This window comes from Ictalurus punctatus, chromosome 6 (genome assembly GCF_001660625.3).
Source record: "Ictalurus punctatus breed USDA103 chromosome 6, Coco_2.0, whole genome shotgun sequence".
Lineage (NCBI taxonomy): Eukaryota > Metazoa > Chordata > Actinopteri > Siluriformes > Ictaluridae > Ictalurus > Ictalurus punctatus.
In genome coordinates, this window is record NC_030421.2 from 15,714,515 (window position 1) to 15,734,310 (window position 19,796).

Sequence of the window (19,796 nt, forward strand, 5' to 3'; positions counted from 1 at the left end):
CAGCGTGTAACTCAATTTAAACAACTAATTGTCATTACATATAATGATGGAGAATTAAACAATTCCACATAAACAGCTAATTTTCTGTACAACAGGGAAATTTTTATTAATACCCAACGGCATATATATATATATATATATATATATATATATATATATATATATATATATATATATATATATATATATATATACACACACACACACACACACACACACACACACACATATATATATATATATATATATATATATATACACACACACACACACACACACACACACACACACACATATATATATATATATATATATATATATATATATATATATATATATATAGGTTTTTTTTATACTAGATTTAATTGACTTAACGCAGATGAATAAATATTAACTAGTTTAAAGCATCTTTAATATGGTTGAGCATTCGAGACTTAAAGTGTTTTGTAAACTCTTTTGTTTGCAAAGACACAACATTTTTTAAAAATACCATCTTCCAATGGGTGTAGGAGCCATTATAAATGGAGGTCGGGGCATGCCCCCCCACCTTTTTCCTAATCTCAAATTTTATTTCGCATTTCCTGCCTGTCTCCGAGGATTGGATTAATATTAAGAATAAATTGAGCTTCATTCAGTGATATACATCAGTCCTGTGCTCACAAACATTTGTTTGACAGAGTATCAAAGGCCATATCAACCTGAACCAGGATGTATCATTCAGCAGCAGCTTGCAAATACGAGACTTAGTTTCCAGGATAGATGGTACAAGGACCACTATATTATGCAGTTTATGGTATGTAGTAGTTTTTGTTCTAGTTATATTATAGTCAGTCTCTCTGACTGTGCAGCTGAGTCTTTATAATTGCTCCCCAGTCTGAGTATTTGCAATCTTCTATCACTGCAAATACCCTCTTACAACCACTCTAATTAGTATATTCTTTTCACAAAAGTAAATAGAAATGAGCATTTAAGTGCTTTATTTAAAAAAATCTTTTCAAGGGAGTATTTTCAAAAAACCCCTTAGCATTTTAGCGTCCCCAGCCCCCCCAGGTTCAAAATCACTCCTGTGGCAGCTTCCTGACACCTGATGTGAACATGAATATTCTTGTGATATGTAATTAGTTGCTTGTTGAGTTGTTATTAGTTGTTTCTTTCTGTTAGACCTGCTGTATTAGACCATCATAAATAGTTCCAGGAAACTGTACAGGTTGAACCTGTGCTTGGTATGATGGTTCTGCTGTTTCAATTGAGTATATTTGCTTACTGTACTGATTTGCTAATCCCATTCATTGTAAGCATAAAGCTTAACATGTCTCACAGACAAACAAACTTGAATGCAGTAAGGAGACTAATGTGTTTAAAATCCACTTCACATGCCACAGGGGTTTCAGGCTCACAGTTGGTGGGGAGAAAAATAACATTTGGGTAAAGGCAAGCAATTTCCTATGCCTTATGCAAGACCACCTCCGTCTCTCACTCAGCTTCTTAAGAAGTGTTTATTACATGCGTGACATTTTTCCTCACTTACCCCAATGGCTGTCAGGATAGGGACTTGATATATCCATTTGATGTTGCCTGCGCTTAGCTCCCAGCATCTACAGAGGAAACGAGGGATTTGAAAAAACAGAGTAGATAACGTGGAGAGGGAGAAGGGGCCAAGATCGTGAATGATACAAGGAGAAGGTGGAAAGACAGAAACAAAGGGAAGAAAACAGAAAACAAGTGATTATTATGTATTATTGGGAATTTTCACGCAACCAACATGAAATTTGCAGAATTAACAGTGTTCAGTTGATTCCAGTTGAACCTAAAGAAACACTGCAGATGTTATTTAAAATCTACAGATGTTAACTGAGGTTTGTATATGGGAATTTTCCAGTGTAGAAAAGGTACTCAGCCTACTTATACTTTATATGTCCCTTTCTCAGTGTGAGTACTGATCATATACACTCCAGGTCTGATCTGAATTGTTCTTGCCTGCCTAATGTGGCTATAATTGTTCACTCTGATCTCCACTGTTTCACTCTGAGGATAATTATACCTTCGAAGATGATTATGCTACACTATAATAGAATATATATAAAGGGTCTTTTTTATGTATACAAAGCATATCACACTGCCTTAATCACTTCTTGTAATTAAGCATTCAAATACCCAGGACTAATCTTGTTAATCATGACTACTATGCTCCCCTTAAAATGAGGCTTTAGACTAAAGTTATGTAACATACTGTATAACAACATAACAATTACAGAGCATAATACTAGTAGCTATATAACAAATGCTGGTTAATAGTAACAAAATCTAATTTGATTTCAGAAAACTGACATAAATTACAGCATTACACAGTCTCACATTCTTATCAAATACCCTAATAGGATCATCTTCTTTGGAACAGGATTTAAAAAAGGCTGATGCTGCAGCTCTTTACATGAAGCAAGCACAGATTTAAGTGAATGAGTACATGATTACAAGATATTTTTAGCACATATATGACTAATAATTCATGTAATTTCACTTGGATATGACTAATGGAGTAGAAAAAGATGTATAGGGGAAAAAAAGAATTGACCCATTTTAGAGAGTAGAGACTAGGCAGTTAGAGAGTTTTAAGAAAAAGTTGAGAAATTATCATTTGAGCAATTCATTTGGATGAGTACTGTATATGAATGGCAGAAACCCTAATTAAAATCTATTTGCAGTCTCTCTCTATTCATACAGTACATGCACGTACATATCTGTATCATACAAAACAAGGAAACATTACTATGCCAAGTAAAAATTAGCAAATTTTATGAAAGACGAAAACTATTATTATTATTATTATTATTATTATTATTATTAATAACAACAACAACAACAACAACAATAATAATAATAATAATAATAATAATAATAATAATAATAATAATAATAATAATGAATGTATTTCTTTTTTAATTATTGCCCTCTTAAAATGATCAGTCTTTGGGACCACAAGCATGATAGGCATATCAGTAAAGATGCTTATTTAAATGTAAAAAAAAAAAAAAAAAAAAAAAAAAAGCAGTTGATAATGACTATATTTCTACTCATGCTCATTTATTTGTCATTAACTGCCAGTGGTCATAATTATAAAGCTAGATCAAAACCTTGAGTTATCTGACTCTGCTAGAGACAATTAGCTGACTAACATTTTAAGTTGAGCTTTTATCATGGCAAATATGCAAATGACAAAATATACAAAAGCTTGTTGCAATCTAAGAGAGCTCTAATCTATTCAGTTTCATTTGCATGCTAAAACCCTCTCTGTGACACCCAGAGAGAAATGATGAGTGTGATTTTTTTTGCCCATCTGAACAGATAGGATGTGTGGTAATGGTAATGGTGGATAAATGGTGTATTTGGCAGCAAACTCTAGTCATATGTAATATCAGGGCACAGAAGTTAATGAAACATCTTTAAACACTAATTTATATTTGACAGTGAACTTTTCGATACTGAGGATTGATGTGTCATAAATGCTCTTCTAAAATGTTTTTGAAAGGCTACTTAATTACAGTAATTACATATTTTCAGCGCATTGTAAACTGAATGCCATGCTTTGTGTCTGCATTGACAGATTTCACCAAAAATGCTATTATACTACAGGGTGTCCCAATGTCTCCAGAAATATTGGAAATGAACCCTTTTTAGCAAAATGTCTTCCAAATTTTTCATATTTTTTTCATACTTTGTTTATGTTTATGTAGTGATCTCCACTAATATTGGCACCTGATGTAAATATGAGCAAAGAAGGCTTGGGATATTTTGTCACTATTCAAAGTGCAGACGGAAGCAAGCGCAGATTCTTATACATTTAATAACAAACAAACATACAAAACACTCTACAACTAGGAAATAAAACACTGTGGCAAAGACAAAATACGGCAGCATAGACAAAGGTATAGTGAGACAATAACGTGAGACAAAGAGTGCATTGCAACCTGTGACTATATACAAGAGTGCTAATTACCAGGAACGTGAATCAGGTGCAGGTGGTCATGTGAAAATGAAGCAGTGGCTGTTGGGAACTGTAGTTCAGAGTTCCCTTACTGATTTCATGACAAATGTGTCTTTATTGTTTAAACTTTTGATCTTTTGTTAAAAATTTACAACAATAATCCGCTCTCATGGATATCAAACAATTTATTAAAAATATAAATTTGTTAAATATAGGTGTGCAACAATTATTGGCACCCCTATGAATTCAATAGAATATAGCACAAGCATTGAAAATGCCCATTTCCACCAAAATTAAGAAGTTCCAGTCAACTGGAAATGTTATGAATCGACCCGGAAGAGGACATGTGTCTATGTTGTCTCATTGCACTGTGAAGAGAATGGTTCGAGTGGCCAAAAAACCTCCAAGGATCACAGCTGGTTAATTGCAGAAGTTAGCTGCGTCTTGGGGTCAGAAAATCTCCAAAACTACAATCTGAGGTCACCTACATCACCACAAGTTATTTGGAAGGGGTTCAAGAAAAAAAAGCCTCTATTCTCATCCAAAAACAAACTCAAGCATCTTCAGTTTGCCGACACTATTGAAACTTCAAATGGGATCGGGTTCTATGGTCAGATGAAACCAAAATAGAGCTTTTTGGCAATAAACACCAGAGGTGGATTTGGTGCACACAGAGAGGTAGCCATATGGAAAAGTACCTCATGCCCATGGTTAAATATGGCGGTGGCTCTTTAATGTTTTGGGGCTGTTTTTCTGCCAGAGAACCTGGACATTTTGTTAGGAAACATGGCATCATGGACTCTATCAAATAACAAGAGATATTAAATGAAAACCTTACTACCTCTTCCAGAAAGCTTCAAATGGGCTGTGGATGGATCTTCCAGCAGGACAATGATCCAAAACTTACATCAAAATCAACACAAAAATGGTTTACTGACCACAAAATCAAGGTTCTGCCATGGCCATCCCAGTCCCCTGACCTGAAACCCATAGAAAACCTTTGGGATGAACTGAAGAGGAGAGTCTACCAGCGCTTCTGTATGGAGGAATGTCTCAGATCCCTTGCCATGTATTCTCCAACCTCATCAGGCATTATAGGAGAAGACTCAGAGCTGTTATCTTGGCAAAGGGATGTAGCACAAAGTATCGAATAAAAGGGTGCCAATAATTGTTGCACACCCTATATTTAACAAAAATTTTTTTTTATAAACCTGCATTGTGTTTGAATGTACTGAGTATCTGAGTATTTTTGTAAATTTTTTTAACCAAAGATCAAAAGGTTAAACAATAACAAAACAATACCTTCTTTGCTTATATTTACCAAGGGTGCCAATTCCAGTGGAGGGCAGTGTGTGTGTGTATTTTTTTTTTTTTTTTTAAGTATAGCCTTTAAGAAAGCTTTTGACAAAAATTTACATACTGTATTGAAATCATTCTCATGGCTGGTTTGGGAACTTGTACCAAGGTACCAAGGATGCAATGAACATGCAATTACATGCACAACACCAGATGCGTCAACAGGAGTTCATCATGAGTGAGAGATACGACTCTGTGTGTGTTTACAACTGGCTATCATGTAGAGGATTTTTTGTAAATAAAGTTATTGTGTGCTAAAAAAGTGTTAATCTCCCCTATGTATGGAGACTTTTGGGACATCTATATTGGACTCATATACATACACACAAACATATGAAATCACTTTTTTAAGCATGCTTAAGCTAAGCTCATAGCCATTTTCACATTAGATGATGTGAAATTGTTTGATAGCTTATTATTTTCAACAGTGAGCATGCAAAACCCATTACCTGGAATCTGCCACTGTTGCCCTTACGATTGCCCAGGCTGACACAAAGATTGCAGGTACACCTGAAATCCGAGACAGAGCAAAAGAATATCAATAATTGGAAGGCTACAATAAACTCTCCTTTGTCTACGTGTTGTGACTTGAGCAAGCTCAGAGAACTAGGTGGACAGACATTTCTTTTCAAGGGTATTGTTTTATTGTACTGTTTAATTTTTACCTATTTTATTCTATTCATACTTGTTTAAATTAGGTTGATAGACACTGATGTTGTGTTGCGTGAGTGTGTGTTTTGTATATTCTGTGCATTACAATGTATTGTGTACTGGGCAGAGGCAGGATTTGAACCCCCAACCCTGGAGGTGCAAGGCAAACATGCTAACGACTAAGCCACCAGCGAAGTACGTCCATGTTTGTAAAATATCCTGCAAAGTGTCCCTAATGGTCAGTAGTAGTACACAATAGACACCGAGCGTATGATTATGCACATAATATCTGAATAGCAGGATCCAATAGCAGGATCATGTGGATTGATACATATGTCATTGGAGGTTCTGTTCTCTGCTCTCTACATGTCACCAACATCACACCTTGTTTATAGAACTTACCTACTCTCAATCAGCACTAGAATAAATAAAGACTGAAAGTGCACTTCTGCACTCTGACTTCAATATTCACCTTTCCATTTTCTATTTAATGTTGTTTTTATGTGTATGTTTTTTCCCCCCCCCCTGAGTACTGTGGTTCCTTTGGAGGATTTTTTTGTCACCTTTGTGACTTTAGTTTACTACTGCTTATATATTACTCGTCGTAGCTAAAAATGAGTACAGTAGAAGAAGGAGAAAAGTGCATGTAAAATGCCCTCTCACAGGCAACTTATATACAATAAACAAGGATCAAGATGAGTATCAGAATACACAGAGGAATTTCATATTCTGGTGACTGAGAGCAGATGGAACCTGGAAGACCTTCTAATGACTTTCTACCATGGTCTGGGAGAGCAAATCAAGGATGAGCTGGCAGTGTGGGAATAGTAGGCCACCATAGAGGCCTTTGTTTCACAGCCATTTGCATGGATCAGCACATTAGGGAGAGAGACTGTGAAGTAATGCCGTCAGGCAAGTACAACGCTGGACTTGGACTGCCACCCAACTTCAAACTTCCCATGCCTGCAAGTGGTTTTGGGACACTTAACTGCGTGAGAATAGACATTTTGCTAAGCTGGGAGGGGATCACAGGGAAAACCCATGTATGAAACATAATCCCACATTTAATTGGGCAATAAAGGGTTTACCAACATGAGGGAGTCACTGAGGCAAGAAGCAATAAACGCATGTCTAGCAGACATTTCATCATGGATGGCAACTCATTAGGTGACACTTAATCCCAGTAAAGCTGAACTGTTCAGCCCAAGAGATGCATCCCCATGTCAGGATCTTGGTATTTTCCTGGAAAACTCTCAGATCTCACCATTTCTCACTGCATGCAACCTTGGGGTAACCATGGACAATCAATTGTAATTCTCCTCTGACATTGCTAAACTGACATTCTCAAGCTGATTTCTCCTTTACAACATCAGAAGGATTTGTACATTTTTATCCATAGATACCACTCAGGTGCCTTTTCAGTCCCTTGTCATTTCAAGACTGGATTACTGCAACTCACTCTTGGCAAATCTGGCAAGTAAATAAAATCTTGAATCTGCCTGTGCATGCCATTCAACCTCTGCAGCTGATCCGGAAGGCATGACTTGTTTTCAACCTTCCCAAGCAATCCCTCACCACCCCATTGCTAATGTCCCTCAACTGAGTTCCTGCAGCTGCCTGCATCAGATTAGAATCACTTCTGCTTGCTTTTACCTTAAATCACTTATTACACCCCACACTACACCATGTTTCCTCCAATCTTCTAGCACTGCATAGTTAGGTTTTTAGACAGATAGTCCCTGACCTAGTGAACCAGTATGAGCATGCATTTATTGACAGAGACTTCAGAGCACTTCTGTAAGTCACCAAGGATATGGAATCTGCCAAATGACATACATGTAATGGAATTGGAAATGAAAAATGGAATTTAGTATACCCACTGTTCACTACAAGTACTTAGTGATGTTGTTTGTTTGGGCTATTTAATTGTCTAGTGGTTTTTCAAGATTTCATGAATGATGTCGGGGTATAGTGCCTTAGTGCATTTCATTTGCTGAAAAGGTTCACTTCAGAACTTTTTCTGACTCACCCAGACCCCATGCCACCATTAATAGCAGAGGAAGATGCATCCAACATGGGAGTGGGAGACATGTTGTTGCAATGATCAGCCATGAATGGTAAGACACATCCTTGTGCTTTCTTTTCATCCAAACTTTCTCAGGCTGAATGCAACTATGGTGTGGAGGATGAGAAACTACATATCATCAAGCTGGCTTTAAAGGAGTGGATGGTGCATGGCACCCAATCCATGGACCACAAAACCCTCCAATACATCTGAGATGCCACAAAACTTAACCTGAGACAAGCCACGTGGGTAGTATTTTTCAATCATTTTGATTTTGTGGTCACCTCCCCCCTTAGCTTGAAAAAGAAAAATGGCAATGCAATGTCACATCAGTTTGATCTTCATGCCAAGAACCCAAGTCAGATCATGTAATTTCCCCACAAAGCATAGTGGTAGAGATGTGCTTAGCCCTGTCCTACAAGCCCAGACTTCAGGACTGGATCCTGGTTGCCACAAGTGAGGAAGGTATTTGGATTTGTTCATCCATGTAATGTTTCTCATGTTGACTCCGTTATGGTGCTTCTTGCATCGGAAGGTAAAACAGTTATAGAACAGCAATATTCAGACTGGGGCAAAGGATATGGCTTCCTAACAGGGACCTCTGTGAACGGACTCTCACAAATTCACTCTTCCCTATACAGGTCCATTCAAGGTGTTGAGAATTATAAACCTGTGGTATTCCAGCTTCAGACCCTTATGTTACTCTGAGTGAGTCCAGCATTTCACAGTTCCTTATTAAACCTGTATTTACTTCAGAGCTATCACTGCCTCCTCTTGTTTTGTTGCAGGCAACTCAGTGTACACTGTCCAGAAGATGGTGGATTCTCACAGAGTAGACCATGGGTTACAGTACCTGGTGGATTGGAAGGGCTATGGACCTGAGCAACACTCCTGGATTCCTGACGCCTCATTCTTAAATTCTATTGGCTACACCTGGACCTGGACTGCCTTATTCTTTGCTGAGTGCGCATTTAAAGTTTATTTCTGCTTTTTTGTGTTTCCACTTGTTGAGTGCATACCTCAGTTTTCTACTACTTATATTTAGTCCCTTGTGGCTTTTCTTTTCATGTTTTGTGCTTTAAAAATGTCTTTTGTTTCAGCCCGAATCTCCCTGTAATTGCACTGTGTGACAGTTGTGCTTGCTAATATTAGCTTATCAATTGATTAGGTGTCATCTAGTCAAACCCCTGTTTAGTGAAAACAAATTTTATAATGAAAGACAACATGGCTTTACAAACTTGGTTTGCAGTTGCCTGTTGTTTATCTAAATTTAAATTTAAACATCTATATGCTCCAAGGGTGCATGGTGGCTTAGTGGTTAGCACATTTGCCTCACACCTCCAGGGTTGCGGTTTGATTCCCACTGTGGCCCTGTGTGTGCGGAGTTTGCATGTTCTCCCTGTGCTGTGGGGGTTTCCTCTGGGTACTCTGGTTTCCTCCCCCAGTCCAAAGACATGCATGGTAGGCTGATTGGCATGTCCAAAGTGTCCTTAGTGTGTGTATGTGATTGTGCCCTGCGATGGATTGGCACCCTGTCCAGGGTGTACCCTGCCTCATGCTCCCTGGGATAGGCTCCAGGTTTTCCCCGTGACCCTGAAAAGTATAAGCGGTATAGAAGATGGATGGATGGATCTATATGCTGCTATAATTTACATGCTTTTCACAAACAATTAAATATGCCATTTTGTTTGTCCCAACGTAGCTGGTGTTTACTATATAATCAAATATACAAGGTAATAAAAAACAATGTTTTTTTTTTTTTTAATGTGCATAGTTTCTTCCCTTACTTGTATATAAATTGGATGACAGTAATAACTGGCCAGACTTTCTATTAAAAAGTTTGGATAAGAATTATTAAATTTTTGATTGGGATAGTAGAATTTAAAATGTTCAGTGGACAACAGTGTGAATTTTCTGAAGATATTTTCACTCCTATTTTCACAGTCAACTTATGTCATATCCTTCTCTCATCATGCTTCTTGCTAAATGCACTCATTTAGGCTACTACCATATGGAGAAGCCGCATCATATTATCACCAGCCAATTATAAATCTGACTTGCAAACTGCATATTTTCTGTTATACAAGGCCAATTACACAGCTGGTACATTTGACACCATTCATTCTACTGACAAATATGCTGATTAAGCCCATAAAAAACTTTTCCAAAAAACTGATTCTGCATATCAACGCTGCCTTCCTCCTCTGTCCACCATAAGGAGAAACACATCAAATGCAACAGACAAATAAAAAATGCTTTATTATGGGGCCACTTAAAAAGGAAGTTAAAAAAAAAAAAAAAACAGGACGTGTCAGTGTTTCTCTAAGGAGCAGGTGAATAAATGTTGTTTATTCAATTTTAAACATACCATTACTGCAATTTGTGCAAGGACAGAGGTCACAGGAAAAGCACCACAACTTACAGTTGTAAATGAGGTGTTAGCTGAATATACCAACATAGTGTATGTTAGGTAAGTCTCATAAAAAAATCTATAAAGAAATTTATCTATTTTACACAGTCATTTTCCGAGGACGACATGTTGTTTGGTGGTTCTGAACCAAGCTCAAATAGCTATTATCCAATCACTCATCTTTTCCAGTGTTTCCATATGGATTTATGTAGGAATATGCAAGCAGTACAAATGGTTTCTATACACAAGAACTCTATATATTTCTTTGTACAAACATCCTTTGAAAAAAAAAATGTAATGGAGCCAAATGCCCATGCAGAGTCGTAACATCACTCTAACAGCTTCGCGGTGCTCTATGAATTGTGATTTTGCATGATGGGGATACCACTGAGGGGCTTTTGAAATGACCTGAGTGTTAAACAGAAATAAGCTCTGTTCCCCCAAAATGTCAGGTTTATAGTTCATCAACATGTGACACTATCTAATAAAGCACATATTAGGATACTGTGATAATATATTGTGATATATTATAAGGTGTAAATGTGCACTCCCCAGTTTTCACTTTGGAGCATTAAATGTAAAAAAAAAGTTTATTGTGTGCTATTGCACTGCTGAAAATTATAACAGTGAAATACTGTCCAGGGTGTAGCCCGCCTTGTGCCCGATGCTCCCTGGGATAGGCTCCAGGTTCCCTGTTACCCTGAAAAAGGAGTAAGCAGTAGAAGATGGATGGATGGATGGATGGATGGATGAAATACGAGGTTCACAGTGTCTCAAACATCTTCTGAGTTCTGTTCATTAAGATACCTTAATATAAGATATAAGACATAAGATACCTAAGGTAGTGTTCTCAAACCTTTTAGCATTCTTTAGCTACAAACAGAATACAGTGGTGCATTTGCTGGCTGGTATTTAATTATATATAGATAGTGAGCTAGCAAGCTAGTTGGATAGATAGATAGATAGATAGATAGATAGATAGATAGATAGATAGATAGATAGATAGATAGATAGATAGATAGATAGATAAGCACACATTGTGCTCTATAAATAATTTGACAATTGAAAAAAACAGCATTTCACTGTGTTTGTATTTTATGTAATTCATCTTTAGTAAACACTTTATCCTAGTCAAGATTGTAAATCTGGAGGAATACTTGGTGTGAGGTGGGATTACACCCTGGATGGGTCACCAATTCATTACAGTGCACCATGCACACACATTCATACTCAGGGGCAATTTACAGTCCTCATTACACCGACTGGTGTGTTTTTTGGGAGGTGAGAGGAAACAGGAGAAACCAGAGGAAACCCACATAGGGGGAGAAAAGAGAAACTCTGCAGAGACAGTAAGCAAAGCACAGGATCAAAGTGGAGACCCTGGATTTTGTTCCATCCCATTATTACAGTGGTACTAATAGGAAATGTATGTAATGTAGTTATTTAATGAAAGCCTGGACCTGCTGTTGATTCCTCTGATTTTAAGGGGTCAATTACTTTTGCAGTGTGCTAAATGACAATAGATTGATGAGAGATACAGTAATGTAGAGAAGTTTTGTTAATAAAATATCATCATAAAACTCTATAACTGAATCTCAATCTTAAGGGCTAAAGCAACAGAGAGTACAATTAGAGGTAGTTCATGTCAGGCATCTGGTGAAATAAAGAAACAGACACAATACAATTCCAAGGCTTAACTGAGCTCTTGTCTGAGTTGTCAAACATCAATAAAATCTCCCCCACAGAACAACTGAATAAGAAGAAATGCCCTGCTCTGTACTCACCCCATCCAATCAGAGTGAAGCCCCACAGGTACTTAGTGTCTGACAGGAAAGCCATAAAGATGAGGCTGTGCAGGTACAAGCCTTCCACAAGGATCCAGTAGTAGTTTGTTGCCAGAAAATAGATGAACAGAAGAACTGTCACCTTACAACCTATCTAGAAATGGAAGAGAAACATCAATAGCACAATTTAAACATGGTAAAAAAAGATTGAGAAGACACATTGACTCATTTTATCTCCTCAGCAGGAAGCTGAACAGTAAACTAAAGCTGTGTTCTTTGGGCTTTTGTAGAAAAGGGACAAATCGATCAAAATCTATAATAAAATGTCACTTTGTTTCACTTGCAGTTTCAATCACTGTGTCTGAGTGGGTTTCCTCTCACCTCCCAAAAACATGCCTGTAGCTTGCTCTCTCTGTCTGTCTGTCTGTCTCTCTCTCTCTCTCTCTCTCTGTATGTGTGTGTGTGTGTGTGTGTGTGTGTGTGTGTGTGTGTGTGTGTGTGTGTGTGTGTGTGTGTGTGTGTGTGTGTGTGTGTGTGTGTGTGTGTGTGTGTGTGTGTGTGCGCGCGCATGTGCATGGTGCCATGCATTGTGTATTCCTGCCTCACACCTCCAGGCTCCATGTTCACCCCAGGGAAACCTATCAAAATAATTCCAGTATTAAATAGTGACCCAGAACTGGAAGGATCAATTGCTGAATAATTGAATGAATTCATGTATGAATTAATAAATGAATGACATGCATATCTACATCACAAATTGTGTACTTAATTTATACAACCTTAACTGATTTCATTTCATTGAAAATGTGAAAGACCCCATACTGTACAATATGACAGAATTTCACGATATTTGTCTTAAATTGACCTTCAGTCAAGATATCCTCCACATTACAAGATTTGCCCAGAATTAAACATAAGTCTTGACCAATTATCCCAAATAAAGAAACCTGGGATCTAACAGAATATTTACTGAAAAAATATTGAAGGCAACAGTTTAGCTATAGTTGTCACTCATTATTCAGTTTCAAATATCATGTCAAGATTGCAACTTCACACAAGATTGCCAACCTTACGCTTTCACTGTAGTATGCTGAGTTATAAATATTGAGCATATTGGATTTTACACATTCCTAAACAATTTGAGATTATCACTTAATACTAACCTAAAATCATGACACCTTGTAATCATCCAGAGAACACAATTATCCTTGACTGTGGCCCTAGAATAACTACAAAAAGACTTCTACTATTACACTTGGTGGTCATGAAAGCCATTTTTTGTTCTACTTCCTACTATATTTCTATTTTTTTATGGTAAAGCCAAGACTTTATGAGAGCCATGAGAGTTAATCTTGAGAGTAATCAGAGTTCTATTTCTTTGACCATTTTTTTTTCAGTTAAATCTGTCAATGACATGACTACCTGTAAATACAGTACATTAAACTCTAAGTTATATAGTCTGGATAAAGAATTTGGACATTCCTTCATTTCAAACCACAATTTGAATCTCCAGTGCATTAGTTTGCACTTCATGTTTAAATCCTAACCTTTATTATGGGCTCATCTGAGATTTTAAAGTTTGGTTTACCAATATAACATTAACCCATAAGTAAAATGGGTTAATAGTAATAGTAAAAGGTTCATGCACCTTGAACAATATATGCAATATCTAGAAGCCTTTACATTTCACAAAATCTTATCCAATCAAATTTGTAAATAACAAACTATTCTACAGAGCCTTAAGATGAATAAAAGCAAGAGACTGTGGCAATAAAAGTAACAAGCATTAAAAAGTCTAGTTTATGTAACATATTTTTTTGTTGTCCACCAAGCCCAACACACATTCCTATACCTAAGAAATGGCACAGAGTAAAATTTAGTGCCGTCATGTCATTCTTCTAGGTTTCACACTAACCCCCTATTATGTAATTTTAGGGTACTGCCTTAGGGCAGAGACTCATCATTTTTGTATTATGCGTAAATGAATATGGCGTGCCAATGATGACAGGCAAGATTGTGATGCCTTACTGACTGAAATATTACTGTAAAAACTAAAAAAGCAACCACAAACCCATTAATTATTATATAAAATACAAGCTTATTTTTCCATCTGTGTTATTCAGCTTTTGAAATCAAATTGAGAACTGTATGTTTGGCGCAGACCAAAGACAGTTTTTCAGGAGAAGCACCTCATACCAACTGTGAAGTATGGTGGTGGAAATGTTATGGTTTGGGATTGCCTCAGGGACTGGACAGCTTGCATTCAGTGATTCAGCTATGAATTCTGCATCATATCAAAGAGTGCTTGAAGATAATGTGAGGCCATCTGTCCAAAAGTTGAAGCTGAACCGAAAGTGGACCTTTCAATTAGAGATTGACCGATAATCGGTTTTGCCGATATTTTCCCTGATATTTAAACATTTTTTCATAATCGGGTATCGGATTTGTAATATTGGTGGTTTATCACCACCTTGTAGGTGTTTTGAGGACCGCGATTGCGGCACTGAATCTGAGGAGAGACGAGCCAACAATGGTGTGAACAGGTAAAATATACTTGCTTTGCTTTAATTAATAAACTTCATTTAACATAACAGCCATTAATGCACAAGTTAGATGTGTTACATAAATGTTTGATATGTAGTTTAAGCAGCTTGGCACTCAGAAATAGAAACAAACTCACAGAGTCACTTTTTACCCCATTAAAGCTTTTATTTAAAAAAAGACACAGTGCACTTTATTTTTTGCACTCTTTCAGAACCCTCTATTTATTGGTGTACAAATAAGAGTTTTGTTTTGTATGCAAGGAGGAAGTGAAATTGACAAAATTGTTATGGATAAAAAGGTTTGTTCAGTTTAGTGGTTGTTATCATTCTGTCAAAAACAGAAGTAAACCAATAAATAAATATTGGTTCTGTATATTAGTTATCGGGCACACAAACATGCAAATAATAGGCATCGGTATCGGTTATTAAAAAAAGAATATTGGTCAATCTCTACTTTCAAACAGGATAATGATCCTAAGCACACGAGCAAATCCACCAAGGAATGGCTCAAAAAGAAGCAATGGAGGGTTATGGAATGGCCTAATGAAATGTTGTAGGGGATGTGAAACTGGCAGTACATGGAAGAAAACCCTCAAATATCTTGTAACTAAAAGAATATTGCATGGAAGAGTGGTCAAAAATTCCAGCAAGCTGATGATAGAGACTGGTGGACAATTATGCAAAAACGCCTACAAGACCTTATTTCTGCTAAAGGGGGCAATACTAGCTTCTGAAGCCAAGGGTGTACTTACTTTTTCCACAGAACACACATCTATTGATATTTCTGTTGAATAAATGAAATGATTGAATAAATTAAAAAGCTAATTTTCCTTGTGATTTTGTTCAAGTATATCACTTCATTACTAGGCACTGTTTCAAAGATGATCAAATGTTTGCTTGTCCAAATATGTCAAAAAAGGAAACAATTTGCATGAGGTGTACTTATTTTTCCCCATGACTGTATATACTTATTTATTTTCTTAGAAAAAAAGAAAAGATAAACAAACCTCATATTGTTACACAAACACCATGCGACTATAATCCTATAACCTAGTCTGCAGCCTGACAATAATCCTTTGACATAAGTGATGCACCACTAGAACAGATCTTGTTCAATTTATTTTATTGAAGTCAGTCACTTGAAACATTTAAATGAAGAGGGAGGGATTCTCAGTACATTTTCTCACAGAATGCACCACCATCACCTTTTAAGGCTCAGCTGCATACTAACTTATCCAGACCTGTATATCTGCCAAGAACCATTAGCAGTGAATCTAATAATATTCATAACTATTTATTTCCAAACACATGTTGCTCTCAGTGAGAACTCAGTCAAGTCAAAACTCAAATAATATTACGTTTAAAGTTACTGCATAATATGTATAAATATCAAACATAAATGTTATTATGTATACCTGTTTCTTTATAAAAATACATTTTGGGGAACCTTGCTTTGCAGTGGTGACTCTCTATTTGACCATCTCATACACAATAAAAAAAACAATATTTTTTGTGACAGTAAAATGGGAACTATAGCCAGAATGGGATCATTGAACGGAAATATGGTGGAGGAAATAAATGTCCAGGGATAGTAAAATGCATACTAATGGGGGTTCTAAATGCTAAAGTATGCTCTGCTTTTTGTGTTAGCTTCCATAGTTTCCTAAATGTTCTTCAGGACTGCATACTATGCACAAAAACATTTAAAAAAATTTCCTTTCTCTACTACTGACAAAACTTTTTAGGGCCTGGATAATTAGTGGAGTTTAATCAGGTTGTCAGAATAGTTTTTTTGTTTAAACACAAAAAGGTGTCGAGTTTGTGGTGCTTATGACTGGAATTGGGAACCACTGCTTTATAATGATGAAATGCAACAATTTGTTTCACACCACACTGTACTTGGAGCAATAAAGGCAACTGTAACACATTCTTATTACAAGAAAACAGAACAGAAACTCACTGTAACAAGACTGACAACTACACTATTTTAATAACTTTTATACAAATGAAAATAATAAATTAATGAAATTGCCCTGTCAGTAATGGAAAGCATTTCTTATTTCAGAAATGACCTTTGGCTGCAGGGATGCTGTGTGTAAATAAATCCACCAGCTTGTATTGTAAGGAAATGTATGACACTTGGATATTATCTACAGTACCTCACATTTCTCTAGCTGACTCACATTGATGAACAATCAATACTACTTGTTGCATATTGTCTAAGAGAAAATTCTTTCAGATTTCTTATACATGTTAGTAATTATTTGTACAAAATGTTTTTCCATAATCCAGGTCACTGAACTTTCAAGTAGTGCTAATATTACATGTGCATCAGTAGGAGGGAAAAGCTTCTTGCTCTCATTGACCTCAATGCTGGAGTAGAACTCAAGTTTTCACAATACATATGCAAGAGTCAATGTTAAAGGACCAATCAGTACAGTCATTTTCATAACAATATATTCTTATACTATTATTATTGTAAATAAGTTGACTTGATGTGAGCTATTTGAAGTAGATCTGAAGTGAACGTGAAAACATATATGTTGCTTATTCACTTACAGGGAAAAGGTACACCACTGGAATGCGCATATCAGGTAGCCTACTGTTAATTATTAACCCAGTAGCTAAGATGAAGAGAAAGAGGACAAACAGTAAAGGCATGGCTAGTAGTCAAGTTTCCATCCACTTTTTGTGCATTTCTGTTATCGGCAAAGTGAAAGTGCGTAAAGAAAAAGTTTGCGATATTTGCTGTCTCCCACCTATTTCCATCCCATTGGCCTTTTACTGTTAAAATTGTGTGCGTGATGATGTCATAATTTAAAAAAAAAAAAAAAAAAAAAAAACGAACTAGGCCTAATTGTCACATAAGTTTTGGTGTATCGCAAAAGAAATCTGCCCTGAGCCGTTTCCATATATAATTTTGTGTATATCACAAATTGTGTACCTTTTGCATTCCACATGTCCTCAAATCTTTGTAAAATGGAGAAAGTATTGAGAGAATTAAATGAAATTGACCAGCTTACTTTCATTTTAATTTCAATTTCACAAATAATTACAGAGGTCAGAATGGAGCAGCTCTTCGTCTGATAGGTGTTCAAGTATGCTGAAGCCCATGGGCAATGACGGAGTGGCTCATCAATCGGGAGAATTCCCGGTGGGCTGCTCATAAATTGTCTCATAAAATAAGCATGTTACATTATTGTGTGACTAATAACTGAAGTAACGAATTACACTACATTTGTATTTAAAGCAGCGCATCAGTTACTTATGCATTATAAAGTGCCGTTTTCTCATGTCACTTGGCTCAGCGCACGTGCCCGCTCTCTCTCTACTCAGGTCGTAACCATGGAGACATCAAGATACCGTCATCACGCACCGTGGTGCGAGCTGCCAAATAAGTATATTTCTTACTGAAATTCTTCAAATTTGTTTGAATGCAAACAAACATTTTTTTCCATAATGTTACAGATATACGTTTGGAGCAGAAAACAATACTTGGCTGCCTATGGTATTTGTTATTTAACTTTATATTCTTGCTGAAACATGTCATTAATAAATATAGCAGAATAGTAAGAACTGAACTGTCACTTCATTTATCAAAGTTCTTCCAGCACAAAGAAAACAATGGGCTGGTCATTAAACTCCCAAGCTGAAAATTTGTCCTGCCTCGCCCCTCCCCATGGTGGAGGTAGTGTTGCAGAGCTGCGCCCATCACAGGTTGCCACCGACCAGCGGTTCTGACCAGAAAGCGGATTGCTCTCACCCTGCTCAAGCTGGCATCCTGAGCCGAGTACAGTGTAGTGGGGGAAACTTTCGGGGTTAGTAAAACGGCTGTCCATCGATTTGTATATGCTGTGTACACAGCTATTAAAGAAAAGGCTGCTGAATGTAGCAGAAGCCAATGAAATTGTATACCATAATTCCTTGGTGTATCTTGTGTCACAGGTTTGCAGTGTGCTGGATGGCACACACATGGATGGATTCCTAATCTTCCCCCGACTGATGGAGAAATTCTGTTATGTGACACTTTTTTTTTTACGCGAACGCCATTTTTCTCCAAAAAATTTTTTTGCAACATTTAAAGTATCGACATTTGAAGCATCGAGTTTATGCATTAAAGTTAAACAAAAAAAAGATTATGTCGACACTTTTATTGATAATTTGCATTTCCATCAGCTATATCAATAAACATTTCAATGTGCTACACCTTTTATCACAAAAAACCCTTGAATGGAAACGTGGCTAATAAATTCTGAACACTCAAGAGTATAAGTGATGTCCTATTAACCTCTGTAGAAAGTCCTAAAGATTTTAGCCAAGCAGAAGATCAGGCAGCTTCTGTAGACTTTTATTAATAATGAATGATACTGCAGTCTTACCATGCAAATAGCTGACATGCAAATAGCTGACATAGCTAACTGGTTCAGGTTCAGCTTGCTCATGTAACAGGTTATGCTCATACAGTCGGTATTTGGGATTGACATCAGGCACTGCCTATGTCTTCACTTTATCCATGTCACCAAAATGCAGACAGTGTAGATTTTTGTATTCTACACTGTTTCAAATTTTAAGCAACTCTGCATTCATCCCTATATATATATCAAACGATATATATCAATATATTGATATATTTTTTTATATATTGGCACTCAGATTTAGCTTTAATTTAACAACATTCACATCTCCATAATATTTCTGACAAGAATAAGTATGTATAAAATATTCTACGTATTATTTGCCTGTTTCTTGCTATTGTACCTGCAAAGGAGATATATTGCTTATATCATGCACATATACCATCCATCGATCCATCCATCCAACCATCTTCTACCGCTTACTCCTTTTCAGGGTCACGGGAAACCTGGAGCCTATCCCAGGAAGCTGCACATATACCTTTTTAATTAATTTGAGTCAGCTACTAGCCCTGCTTTAAATTTTGTTAGAGCATGATTTCCAAATTAGAATGTAAGGTCTAACAGGCACTCTTCTTCTTCTTTTTCTTCTT

The 19,796-nt window shown here is 36.6% G+C and overlaps 1 protein-coding gene across 1 annotated transcript in view; it reads right to left on the minus strand.

Moving 5' to 3' along the window:
• pth2ra (parathyroid hormone 2 receptor a) overlaps window positions 1–19,796 on the minus strand; it is an 82,608-nt gene that overhangs the window by 16,910 nt on the left and 45,902 nt on the right. The window contains exons 7-9 of the mRNA XM_017469306.3: window positions 12,249–12,402; window positions 5,788–5,848; window positions 1,529–1,595 (exon numbers count right to left, since the gene is read on the minus strand). Of these exons, the coding sequence (XP_017324795.1) occupies window positions 1,529–1,595; window positions 5,788–5,848; window positions 12,249–12,402 (282 nt within the window). The remainder of the gene's footprint in view (window positions 1–1,528; window positions 1,596–5,787; window positions 5,849–12,248; window positions 12,403–19,796) is intronic.